The 22,877-nt window shown below is 50.2% G+C and overlaps 1 protein-coding gene and 1 long non-coding RNA gene across 2 annotated transcripts in view; both read right to left on the bottom strand.

Moving 5' to 3' along the window:
- Positions 1-875: 875 nt before the first annotated feature.
- Positions 876-2,374, bottom strand: LOC137457520 (uncharacterized). The gene is made up of 2 exons (XR_010991308.1): positions 1,996-2,374; positions 876-1,668 (listed from the first exon to the last, which is right to left on the bottom strand). It is a non-coding gene; the product is annotated as an uncharacterized lncRNA (long non-coding RNA).
- Positions 2,375-4,583: 2,209 nt separating this feature from the next.
- The window catches only part of LOC137457519 (bromodomain-containing protein 3-like), a 41,725-nt gene continuing 23,431 nt past the window's right edge, over positions 4,584-22,877 (bottom strand). The window contains 8 exon segments of the mRNA XM_068169390.1: positions 4,584-5,161; positions 6,774-6,902; positions 9,586-9,878; positions 11,147-11,382; positions 12,433-12,573; positions 12,575-12,625; positions 13,791-13,919; positions 21,197-21,568. Of these exon segments, the coding sequence (XP_068025491.1) occupies positions 5,046-5,161; positions 6,774-6,902; positions 9,586-9,878; positions 11,147-11,382; positions 12,433-12,573; positions 12,575-12,625; positions 13,791-13,919; positions 21,197-21,568 (1,467 nt within the window). The 3' untranslated portion in view covers positions 4,584-5,045.

Below are 22,877 nucleotides of genomic sequence, written 5' to 3'. Positions count from 1 at the left end.
ACCCCATGAAGATAACCTAAGCTCTTGTTTAAGTGTTGATACACTTCCACAGAGTGAATTCTGAAGGTGTGTTATCAGGGAGCTGCCATGGGGAAGATTTAAGGGCAGAATTGGGGGGAAAAAGGGAACTCAAATAACTCCCTTGTGATTTAATAACTCAAGTAACTCCCTTGTGAAGACCACTAATTGCAGCAAGAACTGCAACCCTGCAGTTCACCCACTCAAAATACTAGGGGAAGCTATCTGCAAGGACTTGAGAGCCTCCTGCACCAGGCCAAGCACCTTGGTGATTGTAAAATGAGCTGAGGATGCTCAGCAGCTCAGAGAAGGGCCTTGGTGCCTCACAGCAGCACAGCACAGTGCTCAGTCTTCAGCAAAACAGAAAGGGGAACAGCAAGCTGTGGAGAGAACCTTGGTGCCACTGCACAGGTAAGAGAGGGACAGAGCCACATCAGCTGTGCAAGACATCTGAGCACTCTGAAATGCTGGCCTGGGAAAGGCAGACCCTGAGAGACAGCTGAGTGAGTGCCTGGCTCATAAAGCCTCCCCTGGCAGGCAGGAGGTGACTGGATGCAGTCAGAAGTGCAGTGCTAACAACAGGCTTGGCCCTGTGCTTCCCTGAAGGACAGACCCCACACAGCCCAGCACACAGCCTCCTCCTGGCTGAGCCCCTGGAGGCTTGAGCATGCAGTGAAAACCAGGTGCTGGGGCTGAGGAGGTGCTCCAAGGGCCACTCACCTAGGTGAAACCCCAAAGCTGGTGCAGCCTGCAGCAAACCACTGCTGGAGAGTGCAGCAGGGTGGGCTTTGGGGCTGCCCCCAGGGCAGAGGGGCAGCTGGAGAAGCTGCTGGTGGGAGAGGGAAAGGCAGAAAAGCTTTGTGTTAAACTCTGTGTGTATTTCTTTTTCTCTTCTTTACAATCAAAAGGTTAAGAATTTACAACAGGATTTCTGCCCCTCAGGTCAGAGCTGTTAAGAGCATTCTAGAACTGGTGGTTTCCTACCACTGGATTAGAAAAGGATTTAAAACAAAACACCAAGGAAAAAAAAAGAAGAAGGAACAAACCACTTCACTGTTCTACAACCAACCAACCAACCAACCAGAGGAGGGGGGAAAAAAAAGAGACCTCTGCAAATACTGAGAACATAACAATGTGCTGCACCAAGACAATGTGATCTACCTGCATGTCTCCAACAAAATCTGTACAGAACAGGGGAAAACAAAGGGGGCTGGGGTGAAAAGAGAGAGCAAAGAACCCTCCCCACCCCCCCAAGAAGGAGCACATCAAACATGACAGAGCACCAGACACACCAGCACTGGGGACTGTAGCACTTCTAGGCAGAAAGTCCAACTGCACTGAAATGAACACCTCAGATTTTCCTCTGCCTTGCTGTTGGTTAGGTTGTGGTTGGTTGGTTCAAACCAGGCTGAAAAGGGCTGCACCTCTGCTGGCCTGCATCAGTGCAGCTTGGCTTTTGTGTTTCTCAAGTGTTAAATGACTCATGGTGTTAAATAAATAAGAAGCAGTTGTATATATACACATGACATTAGGGGACAGGGGAAAGAGAGGATTGCAGCAGTGCAGGTCAAAATAGCAGGCTGGGCTCAACAGAAAAAAGATGACACACTGGCTTTTCTTTCAACTTAAGGCTTGCAAAGAATTGAAAGCCTTAAGAGAAAGGGGGAGCAAAAGCCTTAAGAGAAGAGAGAGAGAGAGAAAGCCTTAAGAGAAAAGAGAGAGAGAAATAAAAAGCCTTAAGAAGAAGAGAGAGACAGAGAAAAAGCCTTAAGAGAAGATAGAAAAAGGAAAAAAGCCTTAAGAGAGAGGAAAAAGCCTTAAGAGAAGAGAGAAAGAGAGGAAAAAAGCCTTAAGAGAAAAGAGAGAGAGAGTGCAAGCCTTAAGAGAGAGAGAGTGCAAGCCTTAAAAAGGAGAGAGAGAGAGAAAAAGCCTTAAGATAAGAGAGAGAGCACAAGCCTTAAGAGAGGGAGAGAAAGCCTTAAGAGAAGAGAGAGAGAGAAAAAGCCTTAAGAAGAAGAGAGAGAGAGAGAAAACCTTAAGGAGAGAGAGAGAAAAAGCCTTAAGAAGACGAGAGAGAGAAAAAGCCCTAAGAGAGAAAAAGCCCTAAGAGAGAGAGAAAAAGCCTTAAGAAGAAGAGAGAAAAAGCCTTAAGAAGAAGAGAGAAAGAGGAAAAAAGCCTTAAGAGAAGAGAGAGGAAAAAAGCCTTAAGAGAGAGAGAGAGGAAAAAAGCCTTAAGAGAAAAGAGAGAGAGAGTGCAAGCCTTAAGAGAGAGAGAGTGCAAGCCTTAAAAAGAAGAGAGAGAGAGAGAGAAAAAGCCTTAAGATAAGAGAGAGAGCACAAGCCTTAAGAGAGGGAGAGAAAGCCTTAAGAGAAGAGAGAGAAAAAAAAAAGCCTTAAGAAGAAGAGAGAGAAAAAAAGCCTTAAGAAGAGAGAGAGAGAAAAAGCCTTAAGAAGAGAGAGAGAGAAAAAGCCTTAAGAAGAAGAGAGAGAAAAAAAGCCTTAAGAAGAGAGAGAAAAAGCCTTAAGAAGGCGAGAGAGAAAAAGCCCTAAGAGAGAAAAAGCCCTAAGAGAGAGAGAAAAAGCCTTAAGAAGAAGAGAGAAAAAGAGAAAAAGCCTTAAGAAGAAGAGAGAAAGAGAGAAAAAGCCTTAAGAGAAGAGAGAAAGAGAGGAAAAACGCCTTAAGAGAAAAGAGAGAGAGAGAAAGCCTTAAGAGAGAGAGAGTGCAAGCCTTAAGAGAAGAGAGAGAGAAAGCCTTAAAAAGAAGAGAGAGAGAAAAAGCCTTAAGATAAGAGAGAGAGCACAAGCCTTAAGAGAGGGAGAGAAAGCCTTAAGAGAAGAGAGAGAGAGAAAAAAAGCCTTAAGATAAGAGAGAGAGAGAGCACAAGCCTTAAGAGGAGAGAGCACCTTAAGAGAGAGAGAAAGCCTTAAGAGGAGAGAGAGAAAAAGCCTTAAGAGAGACAGAAAGAAAAAAAGCTTTGAGAGAGAGAAAAAAAGCCTTAAGAGAGACAAAGCCTTAAAAGAAGAGAGACAAAGCCTTAAAAGAAGAGAGACAAAGCCTTAAAAGAAGAGAGACAAAGCCTTAAAAGAAGAGAGAGAGACAAAGCCTTAAAAGAAGAGAGAAAGCCTTAAAAAGAAGAGAGAAAGCCTTAAAAAGAAGAGCGAGAGAAAGCCTTAAAAGGAGAGAGAGAGAAAAAGCCTTAAAAGAAGAGAGAGAAAGCCTTAAAAAGAAGAGAGAGAGAAAGCCTTAAAAAGAAGAGAGAGAGAAAGCCTTAAAAAGAGAGAGAGAGAGAGCCTTAAGAGAAGAGAGAGAGAAAGCCTTAAAAAGAAGAGGGATGAGAGAAGGAAAGCCTTAAAAAGAAGTGGAAGTCTTGAAACCAATAAAATGAAAGCCTTAAACCCAACACTTTGTCTCTTTTCTCTTTCTTTCCCCCTCCTTCCTCTCTTAGTCTTCTTTGAGGCAACCAATTCAGTGGCTGGAAACCTGCCCCCTGTGTGACACAGAAGATGCATTTCCTTTCCAGACTGGAAGCTCACTACTGAAACAGGGAGAGAAAGAGAGAGAGAGAGCAGGAAAAACCAGAACAACCCCCAGACACACACAACATCCCTCTCTGACTCCCCTGCCAGCTCAGCCTCAGCTCCTTTATTTTAAGCCCAGACTGAGGTGCCTGTCATGGAGAAAATACTTAAGCATGTGGCTAATCAGGAGCACATGACCTGCCTTGGTCACTCTGCAGGGCTCCCTCCTGAGAACGTTCAGCCCCAAACCTGTTTTCAGTTCAGGGAAGACTCTTGATAGCCTTCATTTCCTGGCAATCATCTGTTTGAGGTTCAAAACAGTAACATTCCCAGGCAACACCGAGCGTCCCTTTGCTCCTTTCTTCCTGCCACAGCCTCAAAGCAAACTGAAGCTACAAGAGAGTGAGGGAGTGGGGGGGAAGAAGAACACAGCCAGAAATGCAACGACTGCTATTGCTCATGTGCCTGAACACTTAAAACCCTGCTTAAACACCACCCTGACCAGGTGCCTAATGCCTCTAACCCAGGCTAAAGAAACCAAACAAAGCAACTTAGCAACCCCCACAGCACAGGAGAATTCCTTTGTTTGTTTGTTTGTTTGTGGATGTTTTGTCTGTGGAACAAAGAGAGGGGGGGAAAAAAGATGATCTGACACCTTCCTCACCCTGAAAGACTTGGGAGAGTAACACTAATGCTAATAACAAAGACACCAAACTAGCTCCCAAAAGGCTAAACATCTTTCTGAACAGTACCTTTGTACAGAGAGTTCTTCTCAATAAAAAACAGGAGAGAGGGAGAGAGAGAGAGAGAGATTGAGAGAGAGAGAGAGGTTTGTTGGTTTGTTTTCTTTTCACCTTGTGTGAGTCAGGCAGTATTAAAAGAGAACATTCTGGGGATAGAGGGGAGGGGGAAGGAGGGAAAAAAGAAAGGGGTGAGGAGGAAAATGTACTCCAAACCTTGCAGAACCTTTTTCTCTCCAGCTAAGAGTTCCAAAGTTCTTTCAGTTTGTTGGGGCTTTTTTCCACACCACCACCCCCTCCCCAACCTCCTCCCCCCCCCTTCCAACCAACCTTCTGCAGTTTCAACAAAACAAATAATCATCAGCATAATAAAAATGTTCTCTTTCTTGCTTCTTTTTTTTTTTTAGAGACTTTATGCAAAGGGAATCATTTGTCATAAAGTCTAATCACACACACACACACAGAGAGACAAAAAAGATCTTTGACCTATTAAAAGAGTCACCTCCCCCCCACCCCCCCCACCCCCAGGAAAAAGAAGAGAGGAAAGATTCCTTTTGTAACACTGAATTTAAAACAACCCCAGAACAATAAATCAGAGAGGAGGGAAATAAAACAACCACCCCCCCCGCCCCAAAACAAGCCCCAAACCTGACCACTGTGGAAGGAGGGCAGTAAAATGAAGGAGAGAAAGGAACACTGCAGAGCATGGGGCAGGGAGGGTGGGTGGGTGGGTGGGTGATGTCCATTTGGTGGCTAAGTGTCCGTAAGTCATTCCGAGTCGCTGCTGTCTGAGCTGGAGCCACTGGAGCTGCTGCTCCCAGATTCAGAGGAGCTGCTGCTGCTGAGCCTGGAAGGGCCTCCCGAGGCTGCTGAGCCAGATTTCTCTGCAGAGAGGGAGGCAGGGAGGTGGTTACTGGTAAGGAACTGAGAGGGTTTGCCCTCAGCCTTCAGGAGGCTGGGGCTCTTGGGCTTGCAGGAGAGGAGCCTGAGGGGTGCCCTCATCCCTGTTGATAAAGCTGTGCAGGGCAGTGTGGGGAGGACAGAGCCAGGCTCTGCTCAGGGATGTCCAAGGACAGCCCAAGCTGGAGCAGAGGAGGTGCCACAGGAACAGGAAGGAAAACTTTTTCCCTGTGAGGGTGCTGGAGCCCTGGAGCAGGCTGCCCAGAGAGGTTGTGGAGTCTCCTTCTCTGCAGACATTCAAAACCCACCTGGATGCACTCCTGTGTGACCTGTCCCAGGTGAATCTGCTCTGGCAATGGGGTTGGACTGGAAGATCTTTCAAGGTCCCTTCCAAGCCCTAATGCTCTGTGTGGTTCTGTGATCCATCCTCCATTGCTTCATTTTGCTTGGGTAGCTCACTCACCCACAGGCTGTCAGGGTGACCACAGAATCACAGAATGGTAGGGGCTTGGAAGGGACCTCTGAAGATCATCCAATCCAACCCCTGCTGTGCTGAAGCAGGGTCACCTAGGGCAGGCCACACAGGAACACATCCAGATGGGTTTTGAAAGTCTCCAGAGGAGTGCCCACAACCTCTCTGAGCAGCCAGGGGAGGTTTGGATTGGGTACTGGGAGGAATTTCTCTGCTGAGGTCAGGCAGTGGCACAGGCTGCCCAGGGAGGTGGCAAAGTCATTGTCCATGGAGGTGTTTGGAAGAGGAGGCAATGTGGCACTTTGGGGCATGGTTTAATGGTCATGGATCTGTGAGTTCATCTTTGCTTTTCATGGTGTTACTTACTTTAACTTCTTGGTGAGACATTCCCATGTGTTTTCTGAGTGTGTCATAAAGATTCTAAGTGAGATGCTAAAACCCAAACCCTCATGGTTTCAACATCAAAGTATCCCTGAGCTGCTGTGATAGTTTTAGGAGTTCCTGGGGCTGTGTGAGTTATGTTGATAGTGGCAGAGACCACAGAAATCCATGGAGGCTTTAGGAAACTATTGGTTCCCTGCTTGTGAAAACCAGGACTTGTGACTGTTTGAAGCAGGGACCTGTTCAGAGTTTTAGCTGAAGTTCTTTCTCTTGGGACTGCCAGGACTGTCTGTGTGCCATTTGTCTGCCTTTCACTATAGGCAAGAACTTGGTGCAAGAGGTGTTCATGAGGGGACTGTACGTGGCGCTTGCTGCCGTGGTTTAGTCATGAGGTCTGTGGTGACAGGTTGGACTTGATGATCTTTGAGGTCTCTTCCAACCTTAGTGATACTGTGAAAGCTGGATTTGATGACCTTAGAGGTCTTTTCCAACCTTAATGGTTCTATGAATCACCTCCAAGACACCTCCCTACCACCCAGGAGAGCTTCCACCCTGGGCAGGGACCAAAGCAGCCCCCACGCAGCAGCTCAGCGCCCAGCAGCGGCTCTCTGTGCAGTGAGCAAACGGCTGTCACAACGACACCCAAGGCTGCAAGGCAGCAGGAGCTTTGTCTCAGTGAGGCTGCCCAGCTACAAAGACAACTTCTGGGGCCCTGTCAGCACAGTGAACCCAAAAGCCATTACCTTTCTTTGCAGGTTTCTTGTTGTTGTTTAGCTGCCCGCTGACGTCCTGTAACCGTTTTTCCAGCTCCTTCTTCTTTTCCTGAGCTAACTCTTCTTTTGACTTTGCTGCCTGCTTTTTGCCACTTGCAGCTGTGGAGGAGGAGGAATGCACAGTGTCTGAAACTGCATGGTTGCAGGTGGAAAACAAACACACACACACACAAACAAACAGAAGAGAGAGGACATCACTATTTTACAGGGCCTTGCACATCTGTGCAACCACTCTGCAGTGGCCACGCAGCAGCTACACATCCCAGAGAGAGGACAGCATTAAGTTGTCAAGATCATCCAATCACCATGGAGGGTTGTTTGGGGTTGTTTTCCTGAGGTACCTTCTGGAAAGTAATTTAGGAGATAGAAATATCCCTGGAATACCCTTGCAGTCACAGGTTGCTCACCAGCCAGTTTATCTGCTCAATAGTTAAAGACATTTGTGATTACAGAATTGCTACAGGGGTTTGCTGCCCTGTAAAATAAAGTGTCCCCCATTAAAGGCTGCCAGGAGAAAGCACCTGCCATTAAAATTTCAAGACACCTCCTGGGCCAATCTACTTGGTTTATGCTGCTTTAAATAGAAAATAAAAAGGATAAAGCCAAGCCAAGGAGCGGGGGGGAATGGTTAGAAGAACTGAGGCCAAGGCTGGCAGTGGAGCTGAATCACTTAGGATGGAAATGGTGAGAGGTACCAGCAGCACTCATCCTGAGCAGCAGAAACATCCCTCCAAAGGAGGGGTAATTGAACACAGGTGTTGGCCAGGGGCAGAGGCACAAGAGAGGAGCCAGCTATTTTGCCTGATCCAGCAAGGAAATACCTACATTTCTGTCTGCTGCTTTAAAGCAATGAATCAAAGAAAAAGAAGCCTGGAAAGCAGAGTCCTAGAAGGGTGTGCCCCTGAACAGCCAGCACTGCACCACAGCAGGCAGCACCAGAGCCCAGCCAGGGCCACTCAGCCTGCCAGCCCCAGAGGAGCAAGCAGCTGGAGGTTACCTGTGCTATTCTGTGCTTTGGCTACAAAACAACAGGATGATTCTTCTCTGCAAGGGTTGTCAAGCATTGGGACAGGAAGCCCAGGGCAGTGGTGGAGGCCCCATCCCCGGAGGGGTTTCATAGCCATGGAGCTGTGGTGCTGAGGGCCATGGTTTAGTGGTGACTTGGGTTAATGGTTGGGCTTGATGATCCTAAAGGGGCTCCTCCAGCCAGAGCAATGCTGTGATTCTTGTTCCCAGCCACTCTGGAAAAACCTTTCCCTGAGCTATTCCAACAGTGAAGGACTTGAAGGAGAAAAAGGAGCATGAAGAAAAATGAACATCAAAGCAGTGCAGGAAAAACACCAAAGTGAAGGGAAAAGGTCTGAGCTTTGCTTAGACCTACCTGAAAATCCTCTGCTGAAGAAATGGAGGTGCTCTGCACATGCTGTGAGCAGCTATTGTGTCATGCTCTTAACAAGACAACCCCCTCTTAAGCAAGAAGCAGATGGACAGAGCCAGGACCACTTCAGGTAAGTGATCCTGCTGCTGTTCAGCTGGAGCTAAGCTCTCCAGGGGCCACAACAATTCACTCTCTGTGGCCGAGGCACAAAATCTCTCCCGTGCTGAACCACAGACTCAGCAGGGCATTACCATTAATCCTCTGCTCTGGCAGAGGCTGAGGGCAGTGTGGTGATCAGGCCACCTAGGAAGAGCAGCTTTTTGGGGTGCACATGTAACCCAAACACCCCCAGAACGCTCAGGTAGCTCGGAATAACTTACTTCTTCCCTCGGTGTTTCGGAGCCCAGCCACGCTTTTGTTTCCTTCCTGATGAGATGCTAAACTATTCAGGCCAAGAACCTGATCCTGCCAGATGTGTGCACGCTGCACCCAACACAAGGAGACTGAGACACCTTTGTGGTGCCTTCTAGATCCCAGATAAGTAATAAAGGCATCAGAGAGGCCTTGCACAGGAACACAATAGTCCTCCAGGTCTCCATTACAGGGCATGGTGGGAAGAGGGAGCGGAAAAGCACCTCTCTGTTTCTGGAGGGTGTCCAGAGAGGGGCCACGAGGATGAGCAGAGGGCTGGAGCACCTCTCCTATGGGGACAGACTGAAGGAGTTGGGGCTGTTCAGTCTGGAGAAGAGAAGGCTCCCAGGTGACCTCATTGTGGCCTTCCAGTATCTGAAGGGGGCTACAGGAAGGCTGGGGAGGGACTGCTCAGGATCTCAGGGAGTGATAGGACTAGGGGGAATGGAATGAAGCTGGAGGTGGGGAGACTCAGGCTGGAGGTGAGGAGGAGGTTCTTCACCATGAGAGTGGTGAAGCCCTGGAATGGGTTGTCCAGGGAGGTGGTTGAGGCCCCATCCCTGGGGAGGTGTTTAAGCCCAGGCTGGATGAGGCTCTGGCCAGGCTGATCTAGTGTGGGGTGTCCCTGCCCATGGCAGGGGGGTTGGAACTGGATGATCCTTGTGATCCCTTCCAACCCTGACTGATTCTATGATTCTATGAATTAGAGGATGCAGAGTCCAAACATCTTCTGCACCAGCTCTGGTCCCACAAAGACATAAAAAAACCAGGGGGGGGAATTGAGGAGAGCTTTCTGCTACCTGTAGGATGCCTACAAGAAAGCCAGGAAGGGACCTGGGACTCGATGATCTTTGAGGTCTCTTCCAACCTTGGTGATACTGTGACCTTTTTTTAGAAGGATCTCTACTGATCCCTGCCATGGGGAAGAGAAATGGCAGCTGAGGGCAGGAGCTGGGGGGTGGGGGGGAGCAGGTGGCCCCGGAGGTGACTTACAAAAGGGCTTCCTCTGTTTTTTCTGTAAGCAGGACTTGACGTATCGCTCCAGCTCACGCAGGGTGGTGGGCTTCAGCGTCTCAAAATCTATCTCTATCTCGTCAGGATTGGAGTCCCTGAGGGAAGGTTCCCTCGACTGGATGATGTGCACCACCCTGCCCAGCTTCTCCCCGGGCAGGCGGTTGATGTCCAGGCTCAGCTGGCGCTTCTCGTCGTAGGTCATGGGCAGGCCTTCCTCCTCCTCCTCCGAATCGTAGGTCGCGGACGCCTGCTTGCCTCCTTTCTTGGGCTGCCTGGATGGGGGTTGTGGGAGGGGAGGGGGTTGACAAACATGGAAACAATCATGAGGTCATTGCTTCCTACTACCCCTTGGGGTTTTATCTGCCCCTCCTGTAACCCAGGGCTCTTGGCTTTGAACCTTCAAGCCAGGTGGCTGGAAGAGAGCACCGCAGCTTCTGCACTGCGAGGCAATCCCAGGCACAACTCCAGGCTGGGCAGGGACTGGCTGGAAAGCAGCCCTGAGGAAAGAGACTTGGGGGTGCTGGGGGAGGAGAAGCTCACCAGGAGCTCTCAGTCTGCACTTGCAGCCCAGAAAGCCAATCAGATCCTGGGCTGCATCAGGAGAAGTGTGGCCAGCAGGGCAAGGGAGGTGATTCTCCCCCTCTGCTCAGCTCTGCTGAGACCCCACCTGGAGTACTGCCTCCAGTTCTGGAGCCCCTATGACAAGAGGGATCTCGAGGTGCTGGAAGGTGTCCAGAGAAGGGTCAGGAGGATGAGCAGAGGGCTGGAGCTGCTCTGCTGTGAGGACAGACTGAAGGAGTTGGGGTTGTGCAGTCTGGAGAAGAGAAGGCTCTGAGGTGACCTCATTGTGGCCTTCCAGTATCTGAAGGGGGCTACAAGAAGGCTGGGGAGGGACTGCTCAGGATCTCAGGGAGTGATAGGACTAGGGGGAATGGAATGAAGCTGGAGGTGGGGAGATTGAGGCTGGACATGAGGAAGTTCTTCCCCATGAGAGTGGTGAAGCCCTGGAATGGGTTGTCCAGGGAGGTAGCTGAGGCCCTGTCCCTGGAGGTGTTTAAGCCCAGGCTGGATGAGGCTCTGGCCAGCCTGATCTAGTGGGGGGTGTCCCTGCCCATGGCAGGGGGGTTGGAACTAGATGATCCTTGTGATCCCTTTTAACTCTGACTGGTACCATGATACAAGCTCAGCTGCTGCAGCCCCATTCTGCTCCAGCCCTGTGAGGCACAAGGAGAAGCCCATGCAGAGGCAGTAGGGGGGCTGCAATGCAAGGGCACGTTCTGGCTGCCTGCTCTCTCAAGGCAGAAAGCAAAACCTTATCTGAGAGGGATCAGGCAGAGCTGGACAATGGCAGTAGGGTGATTCCACTGCCAGCTCTAACATAAAGACTCCCACAGACATCTGGGAGTGGGGACACTATTCAGTGGCAAATTAACTGCTCTGACAATCCAGCTGCTCTAGGAATCCAGTGGGGATGGGAGTGGGGACAGGAAAATTGGGCTGGAAGCTCTTGGCATTCCCTTAAGGCCTTAGGCAGCCTCACCTGCTAGCTGTGGTTGTGCTGTTTGCTTTCTTAGCTGGGGCCTTCTTCTGTTGGGTTTGTTTTGGTGGTTGAGCCACCTTGGGTTTCTTCTCCTCCTCCACCTTAACTTTGTGCTTCTCTTTTTCCTTCTCCTTATCTTTCTTTTTCTTCTCTTTTTCTTTCTTCTCTTTTTTTTTCTTTGGTTTGTTCACTGGGGCTTGTGACAAGGCAGCCAGCTGCTCATGGACAGCCTTTAGCTGGAGAGGGGAACAGAGGGAAAATTGAGCAGCCTTCAAGGTAATATAACTGATGGCTCCACATACCCTTCCTCTACATCCCAACCTGTCCATGCAGCCCAAAATGGGTGACCAAAGAGTCTGGAGGCTTAGCCTGATCGTGCAGAAGCTGACTCAAATGCAAACATCATCCTTGCTGTACAGGGGCAAATAAAAATGAAGCTCAACAGCTCTGTATTGTTGAAGTGCTTGCAACTACAACACTCACAACAGCTCACTTCTACAGATGGGGTACAGGGGGGCAGTACCCCACAGGCAGCTTGTGACAGATTTGGCTGTGCCCAAGCTCTCAGACCAAAGGGGTGTCTCTGCTCTTCCCAGATCTCTTGCACTCTTGGCCACTAAGATGATCAGAGGCCACCTCTCCAATGAAAACAGGCTGAGAGAGCTGGATCTGTTCAGCCTGGAGAAGAGAAGGCTCTGGGGAGACCTTAGAGCAGCCTCCCAGTGTTTTAGGGGGGCTATAGGAGAGCTGGAGAGGGACCTTCTAAAAAGGCATGGAATGACAGGACAAGGGGTAATAGCTTCAACAGGAAGAAGCAGGATTTAGTTGAGACATGAGAATGAAATTCTCCCCTATGAGGGGGGTGCTGCACTGGCACAGGTTGCCCAGGGAGGGTGTGGGTGCCCCCTTCCTGGAGGTGTTCAAAGCCAGGCTGGGTGAGGCCACGAGCATCCTGTGCTAGTGGGAGGTGTCCCTGCCCATGGCAGAGGTAGTGGAACTAAATGACCTTTAAGGTCCCTTCCAACCCAAACCATTCTGTGATTGTGTGCACCTCCCTTCACGCTCTGGGACCCCAGAAGGAAGCTCAAAGCACGAGCCTGGCCAGCGGCCACCTCAGAGGAAGCCACCGTTACCTCAGACATGCACGTACTGCACAGCTGAGCGTTCCTGCCTTGCAGATGGCAGAAGGGGAGGTTGCTTTGAGGCATCCCAGCCTCAATGAGGTTTAGGAAGAAAACAGAACACCCCCTTCCTACTGCACAGACAGAGCCTGGCCTCTGCAGTACCTGCTCCTGGAGCTCAGCCAGCCGCGTTGCCCGCTCTTCCTCCGAGTCCGAGCTATCCGAGTCGGAGGAGCTCTCCTCGCTGCTGTGACTGCTCTCTGTGCTTTTGCTCACCACTGGTGCTGTTGGAGGAGGAGGGGGGGGGGGCCTCTGCAGGCTCATCAGGCATTTTTGCAAACCTCATCTCAAAGACATCCTGCAAGAAGGCAAAAAGAAAGGGTGACAAAAGGAGCCTGCACCGCAAAGACCTCACTTCCCAACACCCTCACTGCCTGCCAGGGTTTATGCTGCACTACAGGAGCTGTACAACTAAACAGTAAGGAAGAGGTGGGCAAATATTCTCTGTAAGCCCATGACAACTCTCCCATTACTTTATAGGGCACTGGCTGTAACACTTCAGGAGTGGAATGTGGCATTATGGGAAGAGCACAACAGCTCTGCAACAAAGAACATGGCTCTTTCCAAGGGTGGAGGAACCAGCAGCCCTCCCTCGCTGGTGCCATGAGCAAATCCACGCTGGGATCTCTGATTTGACAACCTGTGATGATTGGGAACTGGACCATCTCTCATGCAAGGAAAGGCTGAGAGAGCTGGGGCTGTTTAGCTTGCAGAAGAGGAGGCTGAGAGAGGATCTCATTAATGCTGAGGTGGTCAAGAGGGGATTGGATGTGGCACTTGGTGCCATGGTTTAGTAGTCAGGAGGTGTTGGGTGACAGGTTGGACTTGATGATCTCTGAGGTCTCTTCCAACCTTATTGATTCTATGATTCTGACAAACATCTAAGGGGTGGGTATCAGGAAGATGGGGCCAGACTCTGCTCAGTGGTCCCCAGTGATAGGACAAGAGGAAGAAGTTCTTTCCCATGAGGGTGGTGAGAGACTGGCACAGGCTGCCCAGGGAGGTGGTGGAAGCCTCATCCCCAGAGGTGTTTGCAGCCAGGCTGGATGTGGCTGTGAGCAGCCTGCTGCAGTGTGAGGTGTCCCTGCCCATGGCAGGGGGGTTGGAACTGGCTGAGCCTTGAGGTCCCTTCCAGCCCTGACAATTCCATGATTCTAAGAAGTAATGGGCATCACCTTGAACATAGGAAGTTCCATCTAAACATGAGAAGGAACTTCTTCCCTTTGAGGGTGGCAGAGCACTGAAAGAGGCTGCCCAGCAAGGTGGCAGAGTCTCCATCTCTGGAGCCCTTCAAGGCCCACCTCCACATGTTCCTGTGTGAGCTGCTTTAGGTGATCCTGCTCTGGCAGGGAGGTTGGACCCTTGGAGGTTGGCTCTTCAGAGCTTCCCCCTTCCAAGCCCTACCCTTCTGTGACTCTGTAACTCAGCATACTTTGGCAGATGCCATCTGCCAAGACCTTTACCTGGAGCTTCCTGGCCATGGCCACCACCTCGTGGTCTGGAGGGTTGTACTTGTAGCAGTTGGAGAACATTAACCGGATGTCTGCCGCGAAGCCCTGGGCGTCCTGGTACTCCCGGCTGTCCATCTTTTTCTGCAGACAAACAAGCCAAAGGGGACAGGGGAGAGGGGGAGAGAAAAGCCATAAGCAAAAGGCAACTGCATGGAGAACGTGAGAGAGCTCAGAGCAACCTCAGCAATTGCATCTGTCTCAGAGAAGAGGAGTTTGAGCTGGCTTACTGGCTCCCGAATTCATGGTTCACAGATTGGGTTGGGTTGGAAGGGACCTTCAAGATCATCCAGTTCCAACCCCACCCCTAACATGGGCAAGGACACTTCCCACTAGCTCAAGGTCTCATCCAACCTGGCTTTGCACACCTCCAAGGAGGGGGCATCCACAACCCCCCTGGGCAACCTGTTGCAGCGCCTCACCACCCTCACTGAAAAGAAGTTCCTCCTAAACTCCACTCAAGATATCTCAAGCAAGACTTTCTGCTCTCTAAAACAAACCATCACCAGGCAGCCAGAGAAGCTGGTAACTGCTCCAGGAGACCTTGAACACCAAGATTCCAAGCTTGGGCTGTTTTCTTTGCTTTTTCTTCTGAGTATCAAAGCTGTCCTTCTGTTAGAAAACAGTCATTCAGAGAAAGGGTTTGCTGGATCTGAAACTCAAGTACAAAGATGGGGAGGGCAAGAGTCCACAAAGCAATGATTAGAGGAGAAGCTTGAGTGTGTATTTCTCTTTGCTGCTTGGGTGTATTTGCCCTGTACATCTGGAAGAGCAGAAGAGATCATGACCATCCTACCCTGACCTCCTGCTGCTGCAGGGCAGGAGCTTTGCTTGGTGATTCCTACAGCAAGACAGGTATTAAAACTACAATACCCACCAACCTGCTCTAGTGGGAGGTGTCCCTGCCCATGGCAGGTGGGTTGGAACTAGGTGCTCTTGAAGGTCCCTTCCAACCCAATCCAGCCTGTGATTCCATGATCTAGTCTTGATTTTGAAGTCTAATTGATTTGGATGCAGAATTCACCCTCTGGGAGCCTCTCCTTCATGTTGCTTCCTGCTGTAGTAAAGAGAACTATTAGGAACTAAGTATTTGCAGCTTGTTCCTTTCTCTGATGTCTCAGCTCTGACTTCCAACCATTTCTCTTGCAGTTTGGGGCTGAGTGACTTGGGTTTAGAGACCAGTTCCTGGCATTCCCAGAACTTAATTGATTTTATGCATACATTACTGCTCTGCATTAAAACCTTCCCTCCAATTACTCTGACCCAAAGGAAAACGCAGCTAAACACTTGACTTCATTTGCATTAAAAAAACCTTGGGTTTAAAGAAATCCTCTACTTGCCAAGTGCTTGCAGGCCTCCCTTTTGTGTGTCCTGTGCACCTGTATCCCAAGTGAAGGGAAGGGGCTGAGGGGCAGATGGGTTGCAAGCACGGTCAGGGAAGACTCCCATCTTGAGCAGAAAGCAGAGAGGCTTAGGGGCTAAGATCCTGTGACAAGTTATTGAAGTGGTTTAGAACACTCATCTGTGACAGGTCTGTCACCCTCTAACCCCCAAGGGACTTGGGGTTGTTCAGCCTGGAGGAAAAAAAGGCTTTGGGGAGACCCTGGAGCAGCTTTCCAGTATTTGAAGGGGGCTACAGGAGATGTGGAGAGGGAGTTTTCACAAGGGCATGGAGTGACAGCACGAGGGTTGGTGGCTTCAAACTGGAAGAAGCTGGATTTAGATGGGACCTGAGGAAGAAATTCTTCCCCATGAGGGTGGGGAGGCAGTGGAACAGGTTGCCCAGATGAGCTGTGGAGGTTCCAAGCCTGGAAGTGTTCAAAGCCAGGTTGGATGAGGCCTTGAGCAACGTGGTCTGGTGGGAGGTGCTCCTGCCATGGCAGGGGAGCTGGAAGGAGAGGATCTTTAAGGTCCCTTCCAACCCAAACCAACCTATTAACCCATTCTGAACAGAAGGGAGATTCCCATTTGTCTGAGGGTGTTTCACAGCAACCTGACAGACCTATCTGGAAACCTGACTCCCACAGCTGGTTTTGTTCTGAACAGGGCAAAATTTCACCTCCAGGGCTTGCAGCTCCAGAGGGACCTGCATGCAGCATTCCTGCAGCCTCCCTCCTTGCTGCATGCAGCCAAACATCTGTCAAGCTTCTGTCACCAGACCTCATTCCCTTGGGTGAATGAACAAGGAGACAGCCTCCAGCCACAGCACAAAGGCAGAGAGGGAGAGAAGTTTGGGCTTCTCCTGGCTGGCCTTGTTTTAAAGGCAGATCTCAGGACAATTCCAAAGCAAAGCAGAGGCTCATGGAATGGGCCCATTTATTTTAAGACACTGACTGGCTGCATGCAAGGCCTTCTTGAGGCACTTCTATTTGTTTGGCACACTTCAGTGCCTGATTACTGCCTGTGAAATGCATTCCAGGGTCTGAGGCTTTGCTTTCATCCCAACCCAATGGTTTTTCTAGCCCAACAGTTTTAATCTGGGGATTTATTTTTGTTTTCTTGTAAAGAATAATTAACTTAAGGGGGGGGGGGAAAGGATTTGGAATTGGTGGGCTGACATGCCTTGGGTTATGAGTTCACTTTGAGATAGTCAGCTCTGGGAGAGAAGTTAATACATTCACCATTGCCAATCAGGAGTGACAGAGAAGCAGGACTGGGAGGCCAGCTAGGCCAGTCTCTGCCCCATGCTGTATCTTCCACAGCAATCTCATTTGCCTCTCAGCAATCAGTTCAGTTGTTTAATAGTCTTGTCTGGTCAGAGCTCATGGCTGATGTATCTCTTGCTTCAAGGGAAGCTCTGTCCCACACACTGAGGATGCAGGAAAAACATCCTTGTCCCCTTCCCTGCAGCACTCTCTTACATGCTTGAAGATCTAACATGTGCCCTTCCCATTGTCTCTTTACTCTCAACTTACTCTCCAATTCAGCCTCTTTATCCTCAAGACTGAGCAGGACACCAGCCTGTCCTCAATGAACATGCCTTAAGCAGGTGGTGATGAGGAACAGGGGCACACAGTGCCTTCAGCAGAGAAAATGCCATCTCAAGCAGCTAATGAGGACTCAGCCCCATCTCTGGGGGCAAACTGCACCTCACAGAACTGCCTCAACAAGAGCACTGCTTTGTGGAGCTGTGTTTGTACTGCAAAATAGGTGCAATTCCCCCAAAGGAGCCTGAATTCAGCTGCTCTGAAAGCATAGCAGCTCACTGCAAGGGAATTAAGTGGTGAGCCAAGTCAGAGCCTGCAGGTAGTGCTTCACTCCACAAATAAGCACCTTGTACAAATCCTCTTGCACAGCAAGGACTGCTGCTTGTTCTCCACCAAGTTAACCAAAGCCAGAGGCATCCACACCACTGCTGCTGTGAGCCAGCAGCCAGAGGATGGAGTGAGAGGAGAGGTGCTCCAGGTTCCCCCCCCAGCTCCATATCACTGGTACAACATCCTGCCTCCCACACCAAAGCTCCCCAGCACCAGAGAGGGATAGGAACACATTGCCCCTTGGACAGAGCAGAAGCACAGTGCTGCTGCTCTTCAGAGCAAGCCTTTCACCTGCTACAGGGAGCAAGGGCTGCTGCCTCTAAGTTTTTAACATGTAATTCATGCCTCTCCTTGGCCTTTCAGCCCTGCCTCTCTACTCCAAGCAGACCTACTCTTTCCTGCCCTGTGGTGACTAGCAGAGGTGGAGAGAGGCTCGCTGCTCCTGCCCCTTCAGCTCCCTTCCCACTTCAGTCCTAGCTCCAGCACATCACTCCAGCACATCCCTCTGCTCCTGGCCACAAGCAGCTCAGCTACAGCCCCTCCATATCTCACCTGCCACCGGCACAGTCACGACAGCCAACCTGCCTCCTCCACCACAAAGGGAAAACAACCTCCACACCCCTCTGAAGAACACCTCTGCTGGCTGCAAAGCCTGGGAAAAAAGAATGCTCCTGGACATGGAAGATAGTCTCTGCAGAAAATCCAACCTCACATAACCAGAGAACCAAAGCAACAAGCAACCAGGCCCTGGGGAACCTGTGACAGCTGCAGCAGTGCTTCTGTTTTACTTTCTCACATCATTCCTTCCAGGTTGATTTGAGGGCCATTAAGTCTGCAGCTTTACCACAGCCACTGCCAGTTGTGCAGGAATCTACACAGCCTTTCAGAGCCACAGAGAGAGCCCCAACACTGAGGAATGACAGTGCCTGTAACTGGCAGGCTTCTGCTCTGTGCAGTTAACATCTCACAGGCTGCACCCCAGAGGGGTCAACACCATGAGCTACAGGCCAAGAGCAGTGAGAATAAAACACTCCACAAAAAAACAATACCAGACAGCACTTCAAACAAGTTTATTAAGACAAAAAACCAACAACTACCAGGAGGAAAGACAAATCCAGAGTCTTTGCATACAAAAGACTCCACTGGGCCTGCCCTTGGCTTGTCTCCAGTTTTCTGCCCTACGCTGGTAGAGTGCAGAGAGAGCACACCACTTGCACTTGCAGGGAAAGGGCAGAGGTGTACACATGTTAAGACTGAAGTGAGGGCTGTAAGGAGACTGAAGTGTGGAGAAGTTAACCCACCCAAAAAAACCACAGCTCTGCACCTCAGTTTTGCAGAGCACAGCACAGAATCTCCTGCAATAAGAAACCACTTAACCACATGTGGAAACCCCAGCTCTGAGAGCAGCAGGATTTCACTCTCTCCATCTCTAATCTTACTGCACGCACTCAGGGCCTGATCTACCAAGGCTGCAGGCACCTCTGGAGACACACAGCATCCCTAGCAAGTCAAGGGAATGTGACTGAGCTGAGGACAGGTCTGAGAGGATCAGCTTTACCAGCAGTTCCACTACAGTCAGTACAGCAACTGAATGAATTCATCTAGGATGTGATCATCTAACAACTTGTGCTCACCAGACCAGGAGACAAGAGGCTATCAATGGCACTTCAGCACTCTAACATGGTAATGAAGAGTGGCACAGAGCAAGAGGTGCTTCTTCCCATCTCAGTCACTCCTGCAGTCAGCAGACACACTCTGAAGTTCCTTTACAAGCTACTGCTCAGTTTAGAGACTCTTAAGAACAGACTGTGATGTGTAGCCTAGGATAAGCATGGACAGATGTAACTGGATGCACAGCAAACCAACCAAAACATCACACAGAAAGGTTTCTGATGCCACCCAACTACTGCACCCCTGGTCTGACTCACAGAAGAGCACCCAACACCCCCATATCCAACTGCTTCCTGCTCCCAGCCCACTCCCTGGCACCAGAGGAACAAGGTCAGAGCCAGTCAGCTGTGAAGGTGGTGACCCCTGGGAGGGAGCAGAGCAGAGTGTGGAAATGACCCTGCTCTGAGCAGGAAGCAAGCCTCCTGACCAACCCACATCACTCATTAGCCTCCAAGGACCTCCAAGCCAGTGGAGAAGAGTAACTCCAATGCAAAGTGAAGTGAGCAGACCTCGACAGCAAAGTCATGTCATTAAAACCACACTACAAGGAGTAATTAACCCTTCAGCACTGGACACCCAGAAACTCATCAGGATGGTCAACACCCTGCAATACCAAAACTGAGAGGAGCTTCTTCCTTCCTCATCCATGCTCAAGAGCCAGAGAAAATGGAAACTTACCCATGAAATCCCTGGGACCTACCCCTACCAGCAGAACATTTTAGCCAGGCAGTAGTGCTCCAGCTGTGCAGACTAACCAAGCCCTTCCTCCTGCTTTCACCACTGTGTTTCAGGCTCCCTCTCCTAGCCTGTCTTGCCCTCTCCTGCCAGGGAAAAGCTGCAGGCCTTTAACACAGCCCAACTTAAATACAAGTCAAGAATCCTGCACATTGCACTGACTCGTGTAAACAGAGCAAGGACACAGCAAGGCTCAGGAGGAGAACGGTCTCCAAGCCTAGCTCCACCACAGCTTGCTTACAATGCTCCTGCCAGCTCAGGGAGGGTCTTTTCTGTACAAATTCAATCAATAATAGTAATTAAGAGTTAGTGCCTTCCAGGTATCAGTCCTCACAACAGCCCTGTGAGGTAGGTTAAGTATTATTAACTCCATTTCCAGGCTGGGAAAACTACAGCACAGAGCTGCAAGGAGACTGCCCAGGACTGTAGCACCAGAACAGCAATTAAAACTCAGGCACTGGCAACTAATCCTCAATGCAGAGAGCATGACAACTAGTCTCTCCCCATAAAATCATGCAGCTAAAAACACTCACACAAGTATTGCAGCTGCAGTAGGAAATCCCTGCAGCATCCAGGCTGACTGGCATGGCACATCGGAGCACGGCATGCTGCTCCCAGGTACTATGTAGGATCTACCAAGGAACCAGGAACACAGCTGCACTTTTGTTACTTGGCCACTTAGATGAGCTCAGCTGGCAGCAAACCACTTCTGACATGCTAGAGAAAGCCAGCAGATACCTTAACTTCCTGCACGTGGAAGGAAGCCTCACCTCCACCAATACCAATGCCAATGGCTGGCTCTCAAGTAGAAGATGGGAACTAGAACAGCATGGGTTTGCTCCATGGGTATTGAGGAGGAGATTCAAGGAATTTCCCAGTCCACCTTGAATATTGGACCATGCTAAGCTCAGCTCTTGAAGAGCCAAAGGTGAAGCACACAAGCATCCCTTCCCCAGGCACCAGGAGATCGTCACGTTCCAGGTGGAATCGCCCAGCGTGAGCCTATCTGGAGCACACATCATGCCAACAAGCAGGCAAGGCAGCAGCTCCTGCAAATGGGATGCTATCAATTGAGTCCTGTGAAACACAGCACCTCTTCTCCTCAGAGTGCAACACAATCCCAAGGACACCATTTAAAGAGCTGGATCTATCCACAGAGAGGAGAGGATGCCATCGTTATTTGCTTTTCAGGGCAGAAAAAAAGACCCAAACAGATGCCTCAGATTATGGGGGGGGACTTTGTAGTGATGGGATGAGGGGGCATGGATTGAAGCTGGAAGAGGGGAGATTGAGACTGGAAATTAGGAAGAAATTCCTTCCAGTTAGGGTGGGGAGACACTGGAACAGGTTGCCCAGGGAGGCTGTGGATGGCCTCCCTCCCTGGAGGAGTTAAAGGTCAGGTTGGATGAGACCTTAAGCAACCTGGGCTGGTGGGAGGTTGCCCCTGCCCATGCCAGGGGGTTGGAAGTGGATGATCTTGAAGGTCCCTTCCAACCTAAACCATTCTTTGATTCTACATTAAAAACAAAAAAGAGAGGGAGGGAGGGAAAGGAAAGGAACTATAAAACTATCCAGGTGATACCCAACCAGGCTCTGTTTTCCACCCCTCGCCCCTTCCCCCTCCCCCAGGAGGAGCCAGTCCTCTGCAAGCAGAGGGCTGCGAGCCCCTTGCTAAAGAGGTTGTAAATGTGGACGTACTTTAACAGTACTGAGATCCATGGGGTGTTTGATAATGTCGTGATAGTCATGTAATTCCAAGGCCTCTGCATCAACAGGCTTGTAAAAGGGCCATGCATAGGCTGCATGCTTCTTGGAGAGCATCTCCTTGAGGATGCTGTCACAGTACTTGAGGTGCTCAGAGAGTTTGCCCTTCTTCCCTGCGTGCTGGGGGACCTCTCCATCTTCCAGGTCTTTCTTTGGTGGCTTGATGGGGCGGCCGCCGCTCTCCCGCCGGGCGATGATCTTGGCCTGCTTGGGGTCCGAGAGGGGCGTGGGGGACTCGCTGCGGCTGGCGGTGATGGCCGAGGTGGTGGGGGTCGTGGTATCCGCTTTCCGCTTCACTCCCTTCTTCTGCAACAGCAAGAGGACACAGGAGTCGTGAGCGCCTGGGCCGGCTCTGGGAGGGGGCTCCAGCGGCACAAACCTAGCAGAGCTCGTCCTGCTCTCTGAGGCCTGCCTGTCCCCTGCCAGAAACGCCAACTGCTGCGCGGGGAGAAAAGGGACTGGTGAGCAGAGGCTTCCAGGCGCGACTCCGGCGGGCTGCCACGCGCCGGCTTTACCGCCAGCAGGTCATCTGAGCCACAGTAACCAGCCGCTTGCACAGCTCCAACCCGACCCCGCAGAGAAACCTCTTAGCTCTTTATGCAGCGCACGGAGAGTTAAACCGAAGGACTCTTACCTCAGGTTTGCCAAGGCAAAGGAGCGCGCCCAGTCGATTACTGCAGCTCAGCTGATGCACCGTGACTTAGTAAGTGTCAGTAACTTAACCACATGTCTGAGTCCCCAGTGGCAGGATCAGGCTCTAAGTTCTGAACCAAAGCATATTAAATCACCAAAGACCCCTGTGAGCCCTCAACTCCCTTTGTATTCAGTGGGGGTGCTAAAGCTGATTGCTTTTTATGGACAAGAGCAAGAATTTAATGATTCTTCCTTAAGCAAAGAAAAACCTTTCTCACATAAATTCAAGCTGTGACTGTCCAGTCAGCTCTCTCTTGTGCTCCTATGAAGGATTTATTTCTCTGGAGAGAAAGAGAGAGAGAGAGAAAGAGAGAAAAAGAGAAAGGGAAAAAAAGGTTCCTTAAGGAAATCTTAGGTAAACCCCAAGCAGAATTATTTTGGCAAACTCACTGAGCTTGAAAAATTAAACTGGATTCTCAGAAGCAAGTTATGTGGAGAGAAATTGAAGTGTGAGGCTTCTGAGGAGGACAGCTTAGGGGCAGGAAGATCTGACTTAGCACATTTCTCTAAGCAGCTCCCAAACTATGAGGTTGAAGCAGCAAAACACTCCTGTGGCTCTGCTGCTCCTCACGTTAGAAGAGAGGAATTCTGTTGCATTTAATTCCCCAGTTTAGCTAAACCCAGCTTTCTCTGAGCTGTGCTTTCATCATTCTTAAAGCAACACCAGAGCTCCCTAGGAAAATCCCCATTGTTTTTAAGCAGTGTTTTCATTTGCCCATAAATTAACATAGTAAACAGCAAAACATCACTGACACCTCCCAGGTTACTCAGTAAGACACAACTAATGCACCCAAAACCTGCAGGCAACATCACTCTCCACCGACTGGAGCAACAGGCTTGTCTTGAACTGGTTTATGGCAGAGAGGAGCATTCCTAGTGCTGGAGTCTGCAAACCTTAAAGGAGTAGTCCCAGCCAAACCAG

Source organism: Melanerpes formicivorus, unplaced genomic scaffold, assembly GCF_026170545.1.
Source record: "Melanerpes formicivorus ecotype bairdi unplaced genomic scaffold, bMelFor1.0.p_v2 SCAF_181, whole genome shotgun sequence".
NCBI classification, from domain to species: Eukaryota; Metazoa; Chordata; class Aves; order Piciformes; family Picidae; genus Melanerpes; species Melanerpes formicivorus.
Note: the sequence above shows the minus strand (reverse complement) of the source record. Positions and strands in the feature narration are given on the sequence as shown.